Source organism: Monodelphis domestica, chromosome 6 (assembly GCF_027887165.1).
Source record: "Monodelphis domestica isolate mMonDom1 chromosome 6, mMonDom1.pri, whole genome shotgun sequence".
Taxonomy (NCBI): domain Eukaryota; kingdom Metazoa; phylum Chordata; class Mammalia; order Didelphimorphia; family Didelphidae; genus Monodelphis; species Monodelphis domestica.
In genome coordinates this window covers 69,770,450-69,784,325 of record NC_077232.1, presented here as the reverse complement: position 1 = coordinate 69,784,325, position 13,876 = coordinate 69,770,450, and the positions used below count along the sequence as shown (strand labels likewise).

At 40.6% G+C, this 13,876-nt stretch overlaps 1 protein-coding gene across 4 annotated transcripts in view; it reads left to right on the top strand.

Moving 5' to 3' along the window:
• The first annotated feature begins 558 nt into the window (after positions 1–558).
• UEVLD (UEV and lactate/malate dehyrogenase domains) overlaps positions 559–13,876 on the top strand; it is an 87,281-nt gene continuing 73,963 nt past the window's right edge. For 2 of the 4 annotated variants that reach the window (XM_007497003.3, XM_056802209.1), the window contains exons 1-2: positions 559–724; positions 13,468–13,552. In XM_007497003.3, the coding sequence (XP_007497065.1) occupies positions 683–724; positions 13,468–13,552 (127 nt within the window). In that variant the 5' untranslated portion in view covers positions 559–682. Of the gene's footprint in view, positions 5,373–13,467; positions 13,553–13,876 lie in introns of all 4 variants that reach the window. The other 2 variants (XR_008912788.1, XM_007497002.3) reach the window with 2 other exon arrangements.

The window sequence follows — 13,876 nt, the reverse complement described above, 5'->3', positions numbered from 1 at the left end:
CCAGCAGTGCTATGGCTGGATCAAAGGGCAGGCAGTCTTTTAGTATCCTAGATAGCAACCCTTTAGAGAGTTCCTTGAGGCTCAGAACAGTGAAGTAATTGGTTTTAGGTCAACCAGCTTTGAGGTAAACCTCAAAGAGAGGGTGCAAGGATTGAGAGGGGTAGAGAAGACAGATGAAGGAAAGGGAATGGGAGGGAAGAAAGATGAAGGAGGGAGAACAGGAGGGTAAAAAGATGAAGGAAGAAGAGAGGAAGGGGAGGGAGGGTCCAGGGAAAGAGAGGGGGGGTAACAGATGAAGAAGTGGGGAGGTAAAGGAAGAAAGGCAGAGTCCCATCGGGGAGAGAGATAGGAGAAAGGGAGGAGAGGAAAGGAGAAGGGGTGTGTGTGGGGGAGGAAATGGAGGAAGCCCACTCCCCGGAGCTCAGAGCAGAGGCTGGCAGGGGAGATCAGCTGGAGCTGGAGGCTCAGAAGCTGTCTGACAGGCGAGACGCAAAGGAAGTTCTCAGGGAGGACCAGCCACCTTCTGTTCTGGGAGCACGTGCTCCTCCGTCAGCACCCTCATCAGGGGCGGAGCCGGGGCCGCGGAGCGACTGCGTTGGACCCTCTTCGGCCGCTGTCTTAGGGCGGATCCGGAAGGTGGGTAGGAGGTGGAGGCCCAGAAGAGAAGGAAATCTAGCCCGAGATGGAGTTCGACAGAGAGAATCTGAAGCGGCAGCTGAGCAAGGTGCGGAGCTGAGGTGGCGCCTGGAGTTGAGTGCAGTGCGGAGGGCTTGGAACGACTGCTAGGGGCGAAATTGGGGCCAGAGCCTGCGGAGGGTGGGCGGAGACACGGGGCGGTCTGGGGGCGGAGCCTGGGTGAGGGGGGCTGCCCTTCCTCCTGCGTCCCTATGGGTCAGAGTTAGTAGAGACTCTTGCTCAGGTACACGTTCTTGGCTCCCTCAGTTTAAGGATGGGGAAACCGAGGCTCTGAGCGGTTCGGCTAAGGTTGTCCAGCTGAGTAGAGAGCTGCTGGGCTTGACCCCAAACCTTCAACCTCCCCCAAGCCGGCCTTTTAAGTGTTTTTAGTGTCGAATTAATGCTCTTTTACGTCGCTGTCACTTCCCACAGATTCACCCCTCCCTCAATTCCACCCCACGGAACCCTGCTTTATTTTATTATTTATATATATATATATATATATATATATATATATATATATATATATATATATATATATATCCATCTCTGTGTATAATGTTCTGGTTCTGCTTCTTTCATCATGCATCAATTCCTGGAGGTCATTCCAGTTCACATGGAATTCCTCCAGTTTATTATTCCTTTGAGCACAATAGTATTCCATCACCAACCATTTTTGCTACCACAAAGAGCGCAGCTATGAATATTTTTGTACATGTCTTTTTCCTTATTATCTCTTTGGGGTACAAACCTAGCAGTGCTATGGCTGGATCAAAGGGCAGGCAGTCTTTTCGTGCCCTTTGGGCATAGGGGAACCCTGCTTTAGAACAAATGAGCACTGCCAGTGAGTCAAAGGTGTTTTAAGCACATGTAGTTATCAAATATTTATTAAGTACCTACTATGTGCCAGTCAGTAAACACTTAGTAAACTGACCAAGTAGCATAATAAATTAAAGTAGGAAGTTAAGAGTTCTCTGACAAAGCGACCTCCTCACCACAAATAAACAAACAAAAATACAGGCCCTGCTCCCTAGGAGCCCATTGTCAAATAAGCAAACATCTATGTACAAACAGGATATATACAGAATAAGTTGGAGATACTTGACTAGGGATGATACTAGCTTTTTTAGCTGGGTTTTGGAAGCCTCCAGGTGAGAAAAGAAGAGAATTCCAGGCTGGGGGAAGGGGAGGGTGACAGCCAGTGAAAATTCCCAGATGGAGCATCTTGTTGGAGGAAGAGAATGTGGAGGGATGTAAAGTGTAAGAACACTGGAAGGGGCCAGGTGAAGGAGGGCTTTAAAAGGCATAGGGGATTTTATATTTTATCCTGTAGTTTATTGGGGGGGGGGGGGGGGAAGTGACATGGTGCTTTGTGCTTTAAGAAGAGTGTTTTGACAACTAAAATAAAGATAATCCCCTGGAGTTGAGAGAGACTTGAGTCAAGAAGCTCAATGTTGGGAATCTGTTTATTGAATTAGTCTGATCCAGAAGTGATTGAGACTGCACCAGGGTAGTGGTGGTGTGTGTGTGTGTGTGTGTGTGTGTGAGTGAGAGAGAGAAGGGAAACAAACATATATATGAGATAATGTGAAGGGTATAATCAGCAGGACTTGGCAACAGATTTAATATGGGGGTCAGAGTGAAGAATCAAAGATGACAGATAGGTTGTGAGCTTGGGTGACTGAGAAGATAAGTGCCCTCAATGGTAATAGGAAAATTAGAAAGAAGAAAGGAAGGGAAGAAACAAGAATTTATTAAGTCTTTAGTATGTCCCAGACACTGCTGGGTTCTGTAGCTAGAAATACTCCCAATGAGGAAGCCAGTCCTTGACTTTGAAATTACAAAGCTGGCACACTCAGCATGAGTCCTCTTCAGGGGCATTGTTTTAAAATCTAGAAATCAAGAACCATGCCTGGAGGGGAATGAAGCACCACAAACTACATAGAGTCAACACCCTGGAACTCTGGAGATGAGTCCAAACACTAGATGATTCTCCAAAGAACAATTCAACTTGTGGAACTTACTTACCATATGGGGAACTAAGGCCTGGGAAGTATGATTGGCATTACTATGGCTACCAGGAAATGAGAAGTCCAAGAGAGGATTATCAGAGAAGAGGCTGATGCTTTACAATAGATTCAAAAGGGAAGGGTCCAGCCAAGGGCTGAGCTATCTGGGAGAGGACTTTGATATAATGGGAGAAAATACTAAGGCAAAAAGGTACTTAACATCTGATAAAGGTCTACCTTTAGGTCTTTTGTTCTGTCTGAAATGGACAAGTCTGGGACTTCCTTCCTCATGAATTCTCAAGGGATGGGGGCAAATTTGGGGTCTCCAGGTTTCAAGTTGACAGGGATAATCCAAAAGTTATAATTAACAAGTTGAATGAGAAAATCAGGAACCAAAGTACCTCAATAGTCTAGAATAGTGAAGCAGATGTTAAGGTAAAATCCTAGTATGATTCAAAAAAATCAATTGCATCATACAAATGTAAAACTATCTGGAGGTTTTAGAGGATTTGAATAAGTTTAGTAATTGAATAGTGTGTCAGCCTTTTTTTTTTAACCCTTACCTTCCATTTTAGAATCAATACTATATATTGGTTCCAAGGCAGAAGAGTGGTAAGGGCTAGGCAATGGGGGTTAAGTGGCTTGCCCAGGGTCATACAGGTGGGAAGTGTCTGAGGTCAGATTTGAACCTAGGACCTCCCATCTCTAGGCCTACCTCTCAATCCACTGAGCTACCTAGCTGTGTCCCCAATAGTGGGTCAATCTTGAAAAACACAGAACCAACGAAGTAGTTAGAAAGAATAAGTCTTTAATCAGGACAAGGGAGACAATACTCTAATGGCCTCCAAACAGAGTAATATGCAAAGTACCATACAGACACAAGCTCTGGGACTCGGGAAAAACTGTCCCTGGGAAAATGCCCTTCAAAAAGGGATTTTTCCAATGAACTGGAGAACTTATATATGTTCTTATATATATTTTGGGAAATAAAGGACTGGAAGGACAATTGATTGGTTTATGTAAAAACCAGGGAAGGGGAAGCTGGGAGGGGCCTAGATACCATGGGAGAAACTTCTAATATCAAAAGATACTTAAGATTTGATTCCCTCTACTGATCCTATCTAGGCTGAGATCATCAGGTACTTGAAGGTCTCCAGTTCAGTCTAAAACAAGGGTCAGTCTGGGACTTCTCTAAAGGCACGTTCCCAAGGGACAAGGGCAAATTTACAGGATTCCATAAAACAAGGACTTCAAGAAGTCAAATAAATTAAGTCAATCTTAGGCTTCATTGAGGGTGTGCCGTGAAAGATAAGGAGTTCAGTTTTGAACATGCTGAATTGAAAATGCCTATGAGACATCCAGTTTTAGATATCCAAAGGCAGATTGGAGATGCAAGTTCAAGGGATAAGTTAGGGCTGAATAAATAGATCTGAGAATCACCTACAAAAAAAAGATGATGATAGTTAAGTCTTCAGGAACTGATGAAATCAAGTGGAATGGTACCAAAGGAGAAGACGGCCTAGGATAGATAAAATTATACCTATAGTTAGCAAATGGACCATGGTTGAAGATTCAGCAAAAGAGACTGAGAAGGAGCGGTCAGACAGGAAGGATGTGGGAATGAAAGAAAATGCATTGTTAATTGAAAAAATTCATTAAAAAATATATGGCCATTTTTCAAAAAAGTGGAGGCACTGAATTTATATGGCTTTCTCAAAGAGTTTAGCTGAGAAGAGGTAGCGAAATATTAGAAGGAGCCAGTAGATAGAAAGATTAAAGATTAGAGGAGGGGGTATGGGAGATAAAAAGGGAAGAAAATGGAAGGCAGTGGAATCAAGGGCGTACATAGAATGGTTTGCCTTGGCAAAGAAAAAGGCTCTCAGTTTTATATTGGAATGAAGGATGAGATAGTGAAGGTTTATATTAGAGGGTTGGTTTGGGTATAATGGAGGAAAGGTAGATGATAAATGTTCAGAAGGTAGAAGGAGGGTGAGATGGATTCTCCCCCTTCAGTCTTCTTCAAAAATGTCTTTCCACTAACCCTGCCTTTATTTCCCTCTAATAACTGATTTAATGAGTGAACCTTTTCCTTTGGGGAAAGAGAGAGAAATCAGCTCTCTCCCCCTTCAATATGACAAGGAAGTCAATTTAAGATAACTGACAACTTTATTCTAACAAATGGTGGTTAGGGGTAAGATAAGAAAGAGGTCTGCAGGTTGGATTGGAAAGAGTGTAAGGAAAGTCCCTGTCTGTCTAAAAATATCATTCTCCCTCCCCCCAAAGTTGAGAGACCCAGGCTTGTGAGCCTAGTCTCTTAAGAGGCTTAGGGTTTTGTAACCCCTGGTCTTATCACAGCAGAGCCAATGCCCAGCCTCAGGGTGTCACAGGAGCTGTGTGAGATCTTATGTTGTTCTTATTCTTCTCAGGTTCTGCCACAATTCTTGGTATTTTGGGGGAAATGGTGGTTAGGATCAATGAGGGATTTTGTATGGCTCAGGAGAGAAATCTCTGATCAGCCTGTCACCCTTGCTATCTCAAGATAGAGAGAGAGATTAACTGTCTCCCACCTGGAATCACTCTTCCCTCAAGATTCCAAGCCTCTTTCACCATCCCCCGCTATGGATGCAAACTTCTGCATGTCTTCCCAGCTCTGCCCTTCAAAGTCTCTGGATCATTCCTCTATCACAGGTTAGATATTTGAGTGTTGTGAGAAGAGCTCTATGTAACTTACCTTAATGTTTTCAGTGAAGTATGAAACAAGGTAAATTGATAGGGTGGGCTAAGGGAGTGCCATGGAAGGCTTTAGAAGAAGGATGGAAGAAGACTTGGAACAGCTGATGTAAATGGAACAAGTGAATCAATTAAGATGTAAAAAGATTGATTATGTATTGCATTGGTGGTCCATTTAAGATGATGTAGTAATAGGTGTAGGAGCTGCTAGATAGAATGCCATGCCTGGAGTCAGGAAAACTTATTTCCCTGGATTTCAAATCTGACCTCAGACACTTACTAGGTGTGTGACTCTGGGCAAATAATTTACTTCTGTTTGCCTCAGTTTCCTCATCTGTAAAATGAACTGGAGAAAGAAATGGCAGGGGCAGCTTTGTAGCACACTAAATAGAGAAAGCATCAAAAGTCTCTAAGAAGGATCTTGGTTCAAATCCGGCTTTAGACACTTCTAGCTGTGTAATCCTGGGCAAGTCACTTAACCTCATTTGCCCAGTCCTTGCCCTTCTGTCTTAGTGATTGTTACTGAGATAGAAAGTAATGGTTTTAAAAAAATAAAAATGAGAAAATGGCAAATCACTCTATTATCTTTACCAGGGAAACCCCAAATGGGGTCATGAAGAGTTGCATATGATTAAAATGACTGAATAACAAGAAGTGTAGATTACAAATCTATACTACAAGTGAAACCTAACAACATAGTTTTTGATATTTCCCTACTTCTATTTAACAGCACATGAATAAAAAAAAAAGAGGCAGATTCTGGAAGTAATCCAGAGTTGGAGCTGGCAAGGCATAATTGGTGATAGGACAAAATGGCAAAGAATTCAAGTTACCATTCAATAGTTAAGGAGTTGAAGTCACCTTTTGAGACAGGGGAAGGGACAGTAGGGTAGCAGTAGAGAGGTAGAGGGATTTGGAGTTAAAACAATTGAGGGAGCATAAATGTGTGTCTTGAAATCCTTCATCATGAGAGAAGGAGTTGTGGTGGAAACACTAGGCCAGATACTGAACGTGAAGAATAGAGAATACTATGTGGGGAGGAGGTGGGGACGGATATATTTTTGAGAGGTGAGTCTCCCAAAATGTAGGGTCCTTCTGACTAGGTGGAGCGGTCAGGCGAATAAGAGATAAGAGACAACTGACTGCTCAAACCTGTGCTTAGGTCACTCAGCTGTTCTGCCATTGCACAGGGTTTGTTTTTTTTATAGCTTTAGTGAGTACATGCTTTTCTGGCACACAATCATTTTTCAACATACATGATCTACAGATAATTAATTGGATATGTCACACATTAACAAATCACTTAATCAACATTCTTTGATCATTCACTATGTTGCTACAACAGAAAGGTTTGTGATGGAGATGAATGACATGGACAGGATGATCTGGAGGTTAGTTCCTCCTGACCTGTGGGATGACCAGCTAGGAAAATCATTGTTGCTTTTGATCAGCTTTCACAATCAATCACAATTACTTAAGAGATTGGTAACAAAACATTTCGTAGCTAGGTATGGGGTGATAGGGTAATTTAAGACAGACCAGAATCAGAAATTTCCTCAATTTCCAAGTTACATTTTTTCTTGTGTTTCATTAAGGCACCTTGATGAAGTTGTCTGATTATTTAGCAAACCAGGGAAGTGCGTCAGTAACTTGTGTTTCAGAGGAGTGATTGATTGTGGCTTGTGTGTTTGGCTAACAGTGGGTGTGGGGGCTCTGAGTGTATTTCTGCCAAGAGGGAGAAGGGAGGGGTAATGGGTGATGGGTTTTAATTCTGTGAATGTAATCTTTTTAGGGTAATACTCTGGGGGTATTAAAGTGGGACATATGTATATTAACCCTGTAAGCATGTTGTTCTCATCTATTTTTCCTGGGGCTAAGTAAGAATAATAATCACAGTAATTCTATAAGGGGATGTTAATAAGAAAAGTCGCTTGGAGGGGTTTCAGTGGGTGTTTCCATCCTTCCTGGGAGCTGCTTTGCAGTCCCCGGTTTCCACTTGTGACTGTATCAAACAGTGTGGTTTTTGATGGCTCCCAGCAATATATGTGAGCCACCAGGATCTGGATTGGGTATTAAGTTTGGATAAAATGAAATTCAAAGGAAAAGAGGTTGCTGAGTGACTATAGAGGCAGTCTGGCAGCATCAGTTGGGAACAAGAAGGTTCCAGAAAACCATGTCTCAGTAAATGCCAGAAGATGGCAAGAATGAGAAAGAGAAAGATTTAAGATGGAATCAAGTTGATTATGGAGTTTGCATTCTAGAAAACACATCAGGAAGGCAAGGGCAGATCTGGAAAAAGACATTGGGGAGAGGTTGCAGGTGTAGGATTTTAATATCAACACTCAAGAATTATATTTTATAGAGTTTATTAATAATCACTTGAAGTAGGAATAAAAAGGAAATAGAAGTAAAAAATCCTAATTATTTAACAAAATTAAGGCCATGTGACTAAGTTCTCCTTGCCTGTTTAAAAACCCACTCCACCAAAACTGAGACAGTAAGACGAGAGCGAGAGGCAGGGCTACACCAAATTTATATCCTCCCTATGTCAGCATGTAGGTGAGGAGAGTGGGGTGCTGGGAATTTTAGTTTTTAGAGTAACAGATTCTAATTACACACGGGAGAGGAATGAGTTGGAGGTGACGGGGAAACAGTTTGTACTGGGAAGGTAGGGGCTCAGAATCATTAGTATGTGCAAGGCATGAAGGGATGGGAATATGCTAGCCTACCATTGAAGAATGAGTCTAAGGGGGCAGCTAGGTGGCTCAGTGGATTGAGAGTCAGGCCCAGAGATGGGAGGCCCTGGTTTCAAATGTGGTTTCAGATATTTCCTAGCTGTGTGACCCTGGGCAAGTCACTTAACCCATTGCCTAGCCCTTACCACTCTTTTGCCTTGAAACCAATACACAGTATTGATTCCAAGATGCAAGGTAAGGGTTTAAAAAAAAGAAGAAGAATGAGTCTAAGCAAAGTATCAGTGGTTGGAAATAGGTCTTGTAAAAAAGACAGCTAATTCCTCTTTTCAAGTTCTTCTGGCAAGTTCCAGCTTCATTGCAGGTGGTGATAGTGTATGGAGCTATGACCTAGCTGAATCCAGATAGGAAGCAGAAGATACTGTAAGGATGATATTAGAAAATAAATATTGTTTTATTAGTTTATAGATAAGAAGTAAAGTGGCTGCTTGAGAAAAGAACTGGAGTTTGAAGCAGAGCTGAGAGAGCATGTTAATTTCAACTGCTGACAGTTATAACCATTTTTCTATGTCAGTTACTCTCTCTGGCAGTGGGGAGTTGCTCTCTGGCAGTTGGCAGAGTGTGATATGGAAATCACTTTAAAAGACTGATATATATTAATTTAAGGTCGCCAAGGAATTCAGCTATGTAATTCCTAAATGAAAACTCAAGTCAGCAGTCAACCTTTTATGGAGTTTTTAATTACAAGCAGTAGAAGAAAGGTATGGGGGGAGGGGGGGAGAGAAAGGAATAGGGCTTAAATACCCACTCTGCTTAGGCTGGGCCAAAGGACCAAGGCCTTGGATAGCTGAGGCAAAGAAAAGAGATCAGTCCCTATCACTCACGTGACCAAAATGGAGAAACAGTCTGAGGGCCTCCACTCCAAGCACCAGGCTCCAACCACACACTCCCTCTCCACACAGGAAGTCCCAGCCTCCTCAGCTCTCCTCTACCTCACTTCCTGTGTCTCACTTGTGCCAATGGTGGCTCTAGCTTAACCCAGGACCGCCCAGAGGTCTGTCCCCTTTGCACATGTCTGTTGAAGGTCATATTCTCAAATAATTAAATCTTGAGCTTTGCTGCAGCCCTTTCTAAATCCTGTTACCTTGAGTAGGGTGGAGATTGTAGTTTCCAAGACCTGATTCTGTCATTCCAAGTATCTCTATTGTTATTGATCAGGAAATAGCCAAATCCCATCCTCTAAAGAATGGTTTGAACAGGGTTGAGTAGTTTTGAAATTCACAAGAGACACTCTCAAAGACTCTCTCTCAGGACTGGAGGAGGTAACATTTTTGCCTCTCTGTCTGAGGGAAAGAGCTGAAAGAGTTTAGTGTTTTCTTTTCCCAACTTGGGAAACACTATTGACTACCTATTGCAGTTTTATAGATTGGTTTATATCTGAGAAGACCAAAGAAAAACCTGGTCTTTGGTTTGGACTCTGAGTCTATTAAGACTCAGACTCCTAACTTGATTCTTGTTTAGACTCAACCAGCTAGCCTTTGGTATTTTATAATTTGAAGGTGAAGTTAAGATTTATAAGGATATTAGCGGTAGTTTTAATTTAGATAGTACAAATTTGGGTTAGTCAGATCAGGGAAGACTAGTGTAGCCTGTGAAACACAGGAGAAGTGGTTCCTTGCAGAACCTGGGAGTTTATTTGGGTGGATTTAGAATCCCTTAGAATTAGAAATCCTTTATTTATCCTTATATATTTCAACAAATATTTTATATTTTAATAAGAGTCTCTTCAGTGTCCTTGGGCCTGTCCCTGAAGGGAAGTCCACATTTGAGCTTCACTTCATCACAGAGGATACTTTTGATTGCCTCTATCAAAAGTATCCAAACAATTTGAACCTGATTGACGAGTTAACCAGTTTTGAAAAATTTTGAACCTATATTGGAACAGTTTTTCCATCTAAATATTTTATTTTGTAACTTGACAAATTTTATTTTTACAGTGCTGAAGAAGGGGGTTGGGTGGATGGAGGAATGGTAGTGGGTAGGTTCTGGAGAATGGGAAAAGACCTAGGGGCAAGGAGAGAATTGCCTGGTTTGGGGCTGGAGCAGAGCACTGGGGAAGTCTTTGCCTCAAAGAAGACTGAACTCCAGCTGATTTAGGATGCTCAGAAGGCCTTGGAGTAAAGATAATGGCTGAGAAGTAAATGCCTGAAATCAAGACCTTTTTAGGACACATTCTATTTCTCTGGTCAGAATGTATCATTCCTAAATAATCTTGGTCCAAAAATTCAAATCCTTTTTTAGACATGATCTTTTTAACCAGCTGTTCACTTTCCAAACCTGTCTTTTTTTTTTCCTACTTATGATCAGCAACAGAGATGAAAGTGATATACTTCTTTGGTCTTTCATTTCTTGACCAAGACTTTATTATCTTTAGCAGTGTTTTCAAGATTACTCTGGCAGTTTAACTCATGTCCATGCTGTTGTCATCTGGTTGGACCAGTTTTGAGAGATTCTTTGTAATGTCCTAAATTCATGACTCAGGAAGACTGCATACTTCTCTGTTGTAATCATGTCAACAAATTACTGCCTTGGTATTCTTTAGCAAGGAGTCAGATACTACTACTTCTAATTTCTTTTTTATTCTTCTTCTTCTGACCCTGACTAGATAATCTCTTTTCTACCTGTTGATCCAAATCATCCTTCACTGAAAGACAAGCAACTTCTTTCTCCTCAGAAGGTTTAGCTCCCTCTACTTCACTCCAAGTATTTACTGGTGTTTTTTCCTTTCTTCTCTTCATCACTTTCTTTGACCTTCCAGCCTCCTGACTCAGGTGCCAATAGGATCTTATGTCTATATTTTTACATCTGTTTGATTCTTTAATTTCACAGTGAAGCCTTTTCATTTTGGGGGGATGCTTTCTCGGGTAATCTGGGTAACAAGTATTCCTAAAGCCTTTTTACCTTCTCTTTTAGAATGGAAACCATCTGGTTGCTGGATCATTAATAATTGGTCTCTTGACTGTGGCAGAAATATAAACCTTGCCTATCCTATCTATGCACTTGACAAAATTTTTTTTAATCTTTCCAAAGCAAACCCCAAATCTATCTCCTCTAAGAAGTCTTCCATTATTGGTCTATGCATATGTACTATATATACCAACCAATAGTATTCATCCAACTCTTTCTTTTGTGGGTTTGTGATTGCATTGTTTTTGTTATGCCCTCCAGTATATTTCAAATCATATATGCCTTTCTATCCTTTACAATTCTTAATTATAGCCTCCCATAAATCCTTTGGCTAGTATCCAGTGTTTTAGAAACTATTATCAGAGTATTTTTAAAGATTCTTTTGCTACTGGTGTAACACTTGTCAACAACTTGGAAAAACGCAGTGTTAGGGTCCGGGTATTCGCCCACCACCAAGGAAGACCCGTAGACAATGCAATCAGGCAAAAGGGCCGTTTATTGTACTGGTGCGCACCAGTGGAAACTCAGCCAAAAGAGTTCCGAGTTCCCTCCTTAAGGCTGGGCCTTAAATATTCTTCAGCATGTAGGCTCCCCCCTCCAGCCCTTTATCTGTTACATACTATTCTTGGGACCGTGGCATTTTTATGTTACTGGGGTTTTCCTGGCCTCTAAGTTTTTATCTGGTACCCACTGCAGCTGGGACCTTGGCATGTTTCTACTTCTGAACTTCCAAGGCCAGGCAGCTCCTTGCTGAACTTCCAAGGCTGGGCAATTTTCCTGCTCAGACCTCCCTTAGCAGAACCACTAAAATGGTCAAAAACCAAATCTTTAATCAGGTAAGAGAAAAGTTCTTAATATTCGGCTGCCACACAGAGCCAAGGTTCTGGGACTCTTGGAACAGTGTCTCTGAGAGAATGCACTGCCAAAGATGATTCTCTAAAGAGTGACAGAACTTGGGGTCTTATATACCTTTTGGGGAACAAAGGAAGAGAAGTAAGATTGATTAGTTCTAATTAGCAAATGGAAATGATGAGCTCAGAGCTTGATTAACAAGAAGGGGCTAATGCTTTGCAAAGGATACAAAAAGATGTTTCCAGCAAGTGCTCAACTATCAGGGAGAGGTCTCTGATACAAGGGGAAAAACTTCTTAAGATTTAAAGGATACCCAAGACTTGGTTGCATACTAATCGAAAATGGGATCATTAAATACTTTAAGGTCTGTTGTTCAGTTTAGAGATGAGGTCAGTCTGGGACTTCCCCCCAAAGCAAGTTTCTAAGGAACAGGGACAAATGTGGAGGTTTCAAAAATATGGTTGACACACTCAATCTGTATGTCTGTTGCCCTTTGTTCTTACTATGACTGACCCAACTGTTTTTGCAATCATAACATTTCTTGCATGATATCTTTTAAACCACTTTTTGTACCAAGTCAGCATTGTTTTGAGTCTTTGTAGATGGCAGTATTTAATAAATTGTAGTCATACAGTATTGCCAGAAGAAAACTGGTATTAGAAAAAATGTTTTGTTAGAAAGTAGTTGGAGATTATTAAAAATCCTGGAATTTCTGGAAGCATTTCAGTCCATTCTCTTTTGTTTAGATGCTGGATTAGTTTATTAGCAATCTATAGTGATTATGCAAGATAAATATATCATTATGTACTACTTTTTTAAATGCTTGTTAGGGCCTGGGCAGTAGGCATTTTCATCCATTTTATTTTTCTATATAGATTGTTGGATTTTTTTTTAGTGGCCATGAATTTCACTGAGAAGTTGTTATAGTATGCTAGATGAAAAATCTTCATGCTGTTATTTATGCATTTCATTTAAGTTTGTGGTTGTTCTCTCTACTTGTTATATCAATATGGATCTTTCCTATACCCAAATAATCTCTTAGACCTATATGTTTAATAACAGTTAAATAACAGAAATAAGTTTCACAGTTTTTCTTTTTCATATTTGTCATCTTATTTGATCCTTATGGCTACCTTTCAAGGTAGGTAAATCAGGGATATCACCATTTTAACAGAGGAGGAAAATGAGCTTTAGCAGTTCAGGAAATAAAGAATGAAATTAGATGGGAAAAGGAGGAAGATAAAAGAAAGAAAGAAAATATGTATGTGATAGAGAATGATTACTGCCTCAGAAATTGCCTCAGAAACTACCTAGTGCATAGGTCACATAGGTATTATAGAACTCAATATGGCTAAATTTGAATTCATTTTTACCCCAACCTCAAACCTACCTCTGTTACATATACCCTATAGATAACTGTGGGAGCATTCAGCTAGGAGAGTATCTGACTTTTTGTATGCTTAGTAAATTTTGGTTGAGAATAATGATTTTGGTTATGATTTTTTTTCTGATCTGAGGTTGTAATTTTTCCTTCTTTTCAGTACAAATTCAGGGATCTTACAGTGGAAGAATTAACGAAAGTAAATATGTTGTATCCAAATTTCAGATTCTCCATGGATACCTATGGTAAGAATCTTAACCTTTTTTGTGTGTACTTTTCTGAATATTCATTTTAGAAATGTCTGAATGAACTTACTTTAATTTTTCTTTTTCTCTCTTTTACCCTCTAACTTTCAATTTGACTTTTTGTGTTCTATGGTTTCTAAGGAAACAAGTCAGCAGAATTCATGTCAATAGTCTTCCCTGCTACCAATGTTTTAGTTATTTTGTTGTGGTTTATATCACATTTTGTATTATTTAGGAATGGGTTTGTGAATAAATGTTCTGATCACGATCTCCTATCCTTCCATCTCTTCTATTGCCTAATTCTCCTAAACTTATTCTCTTTGC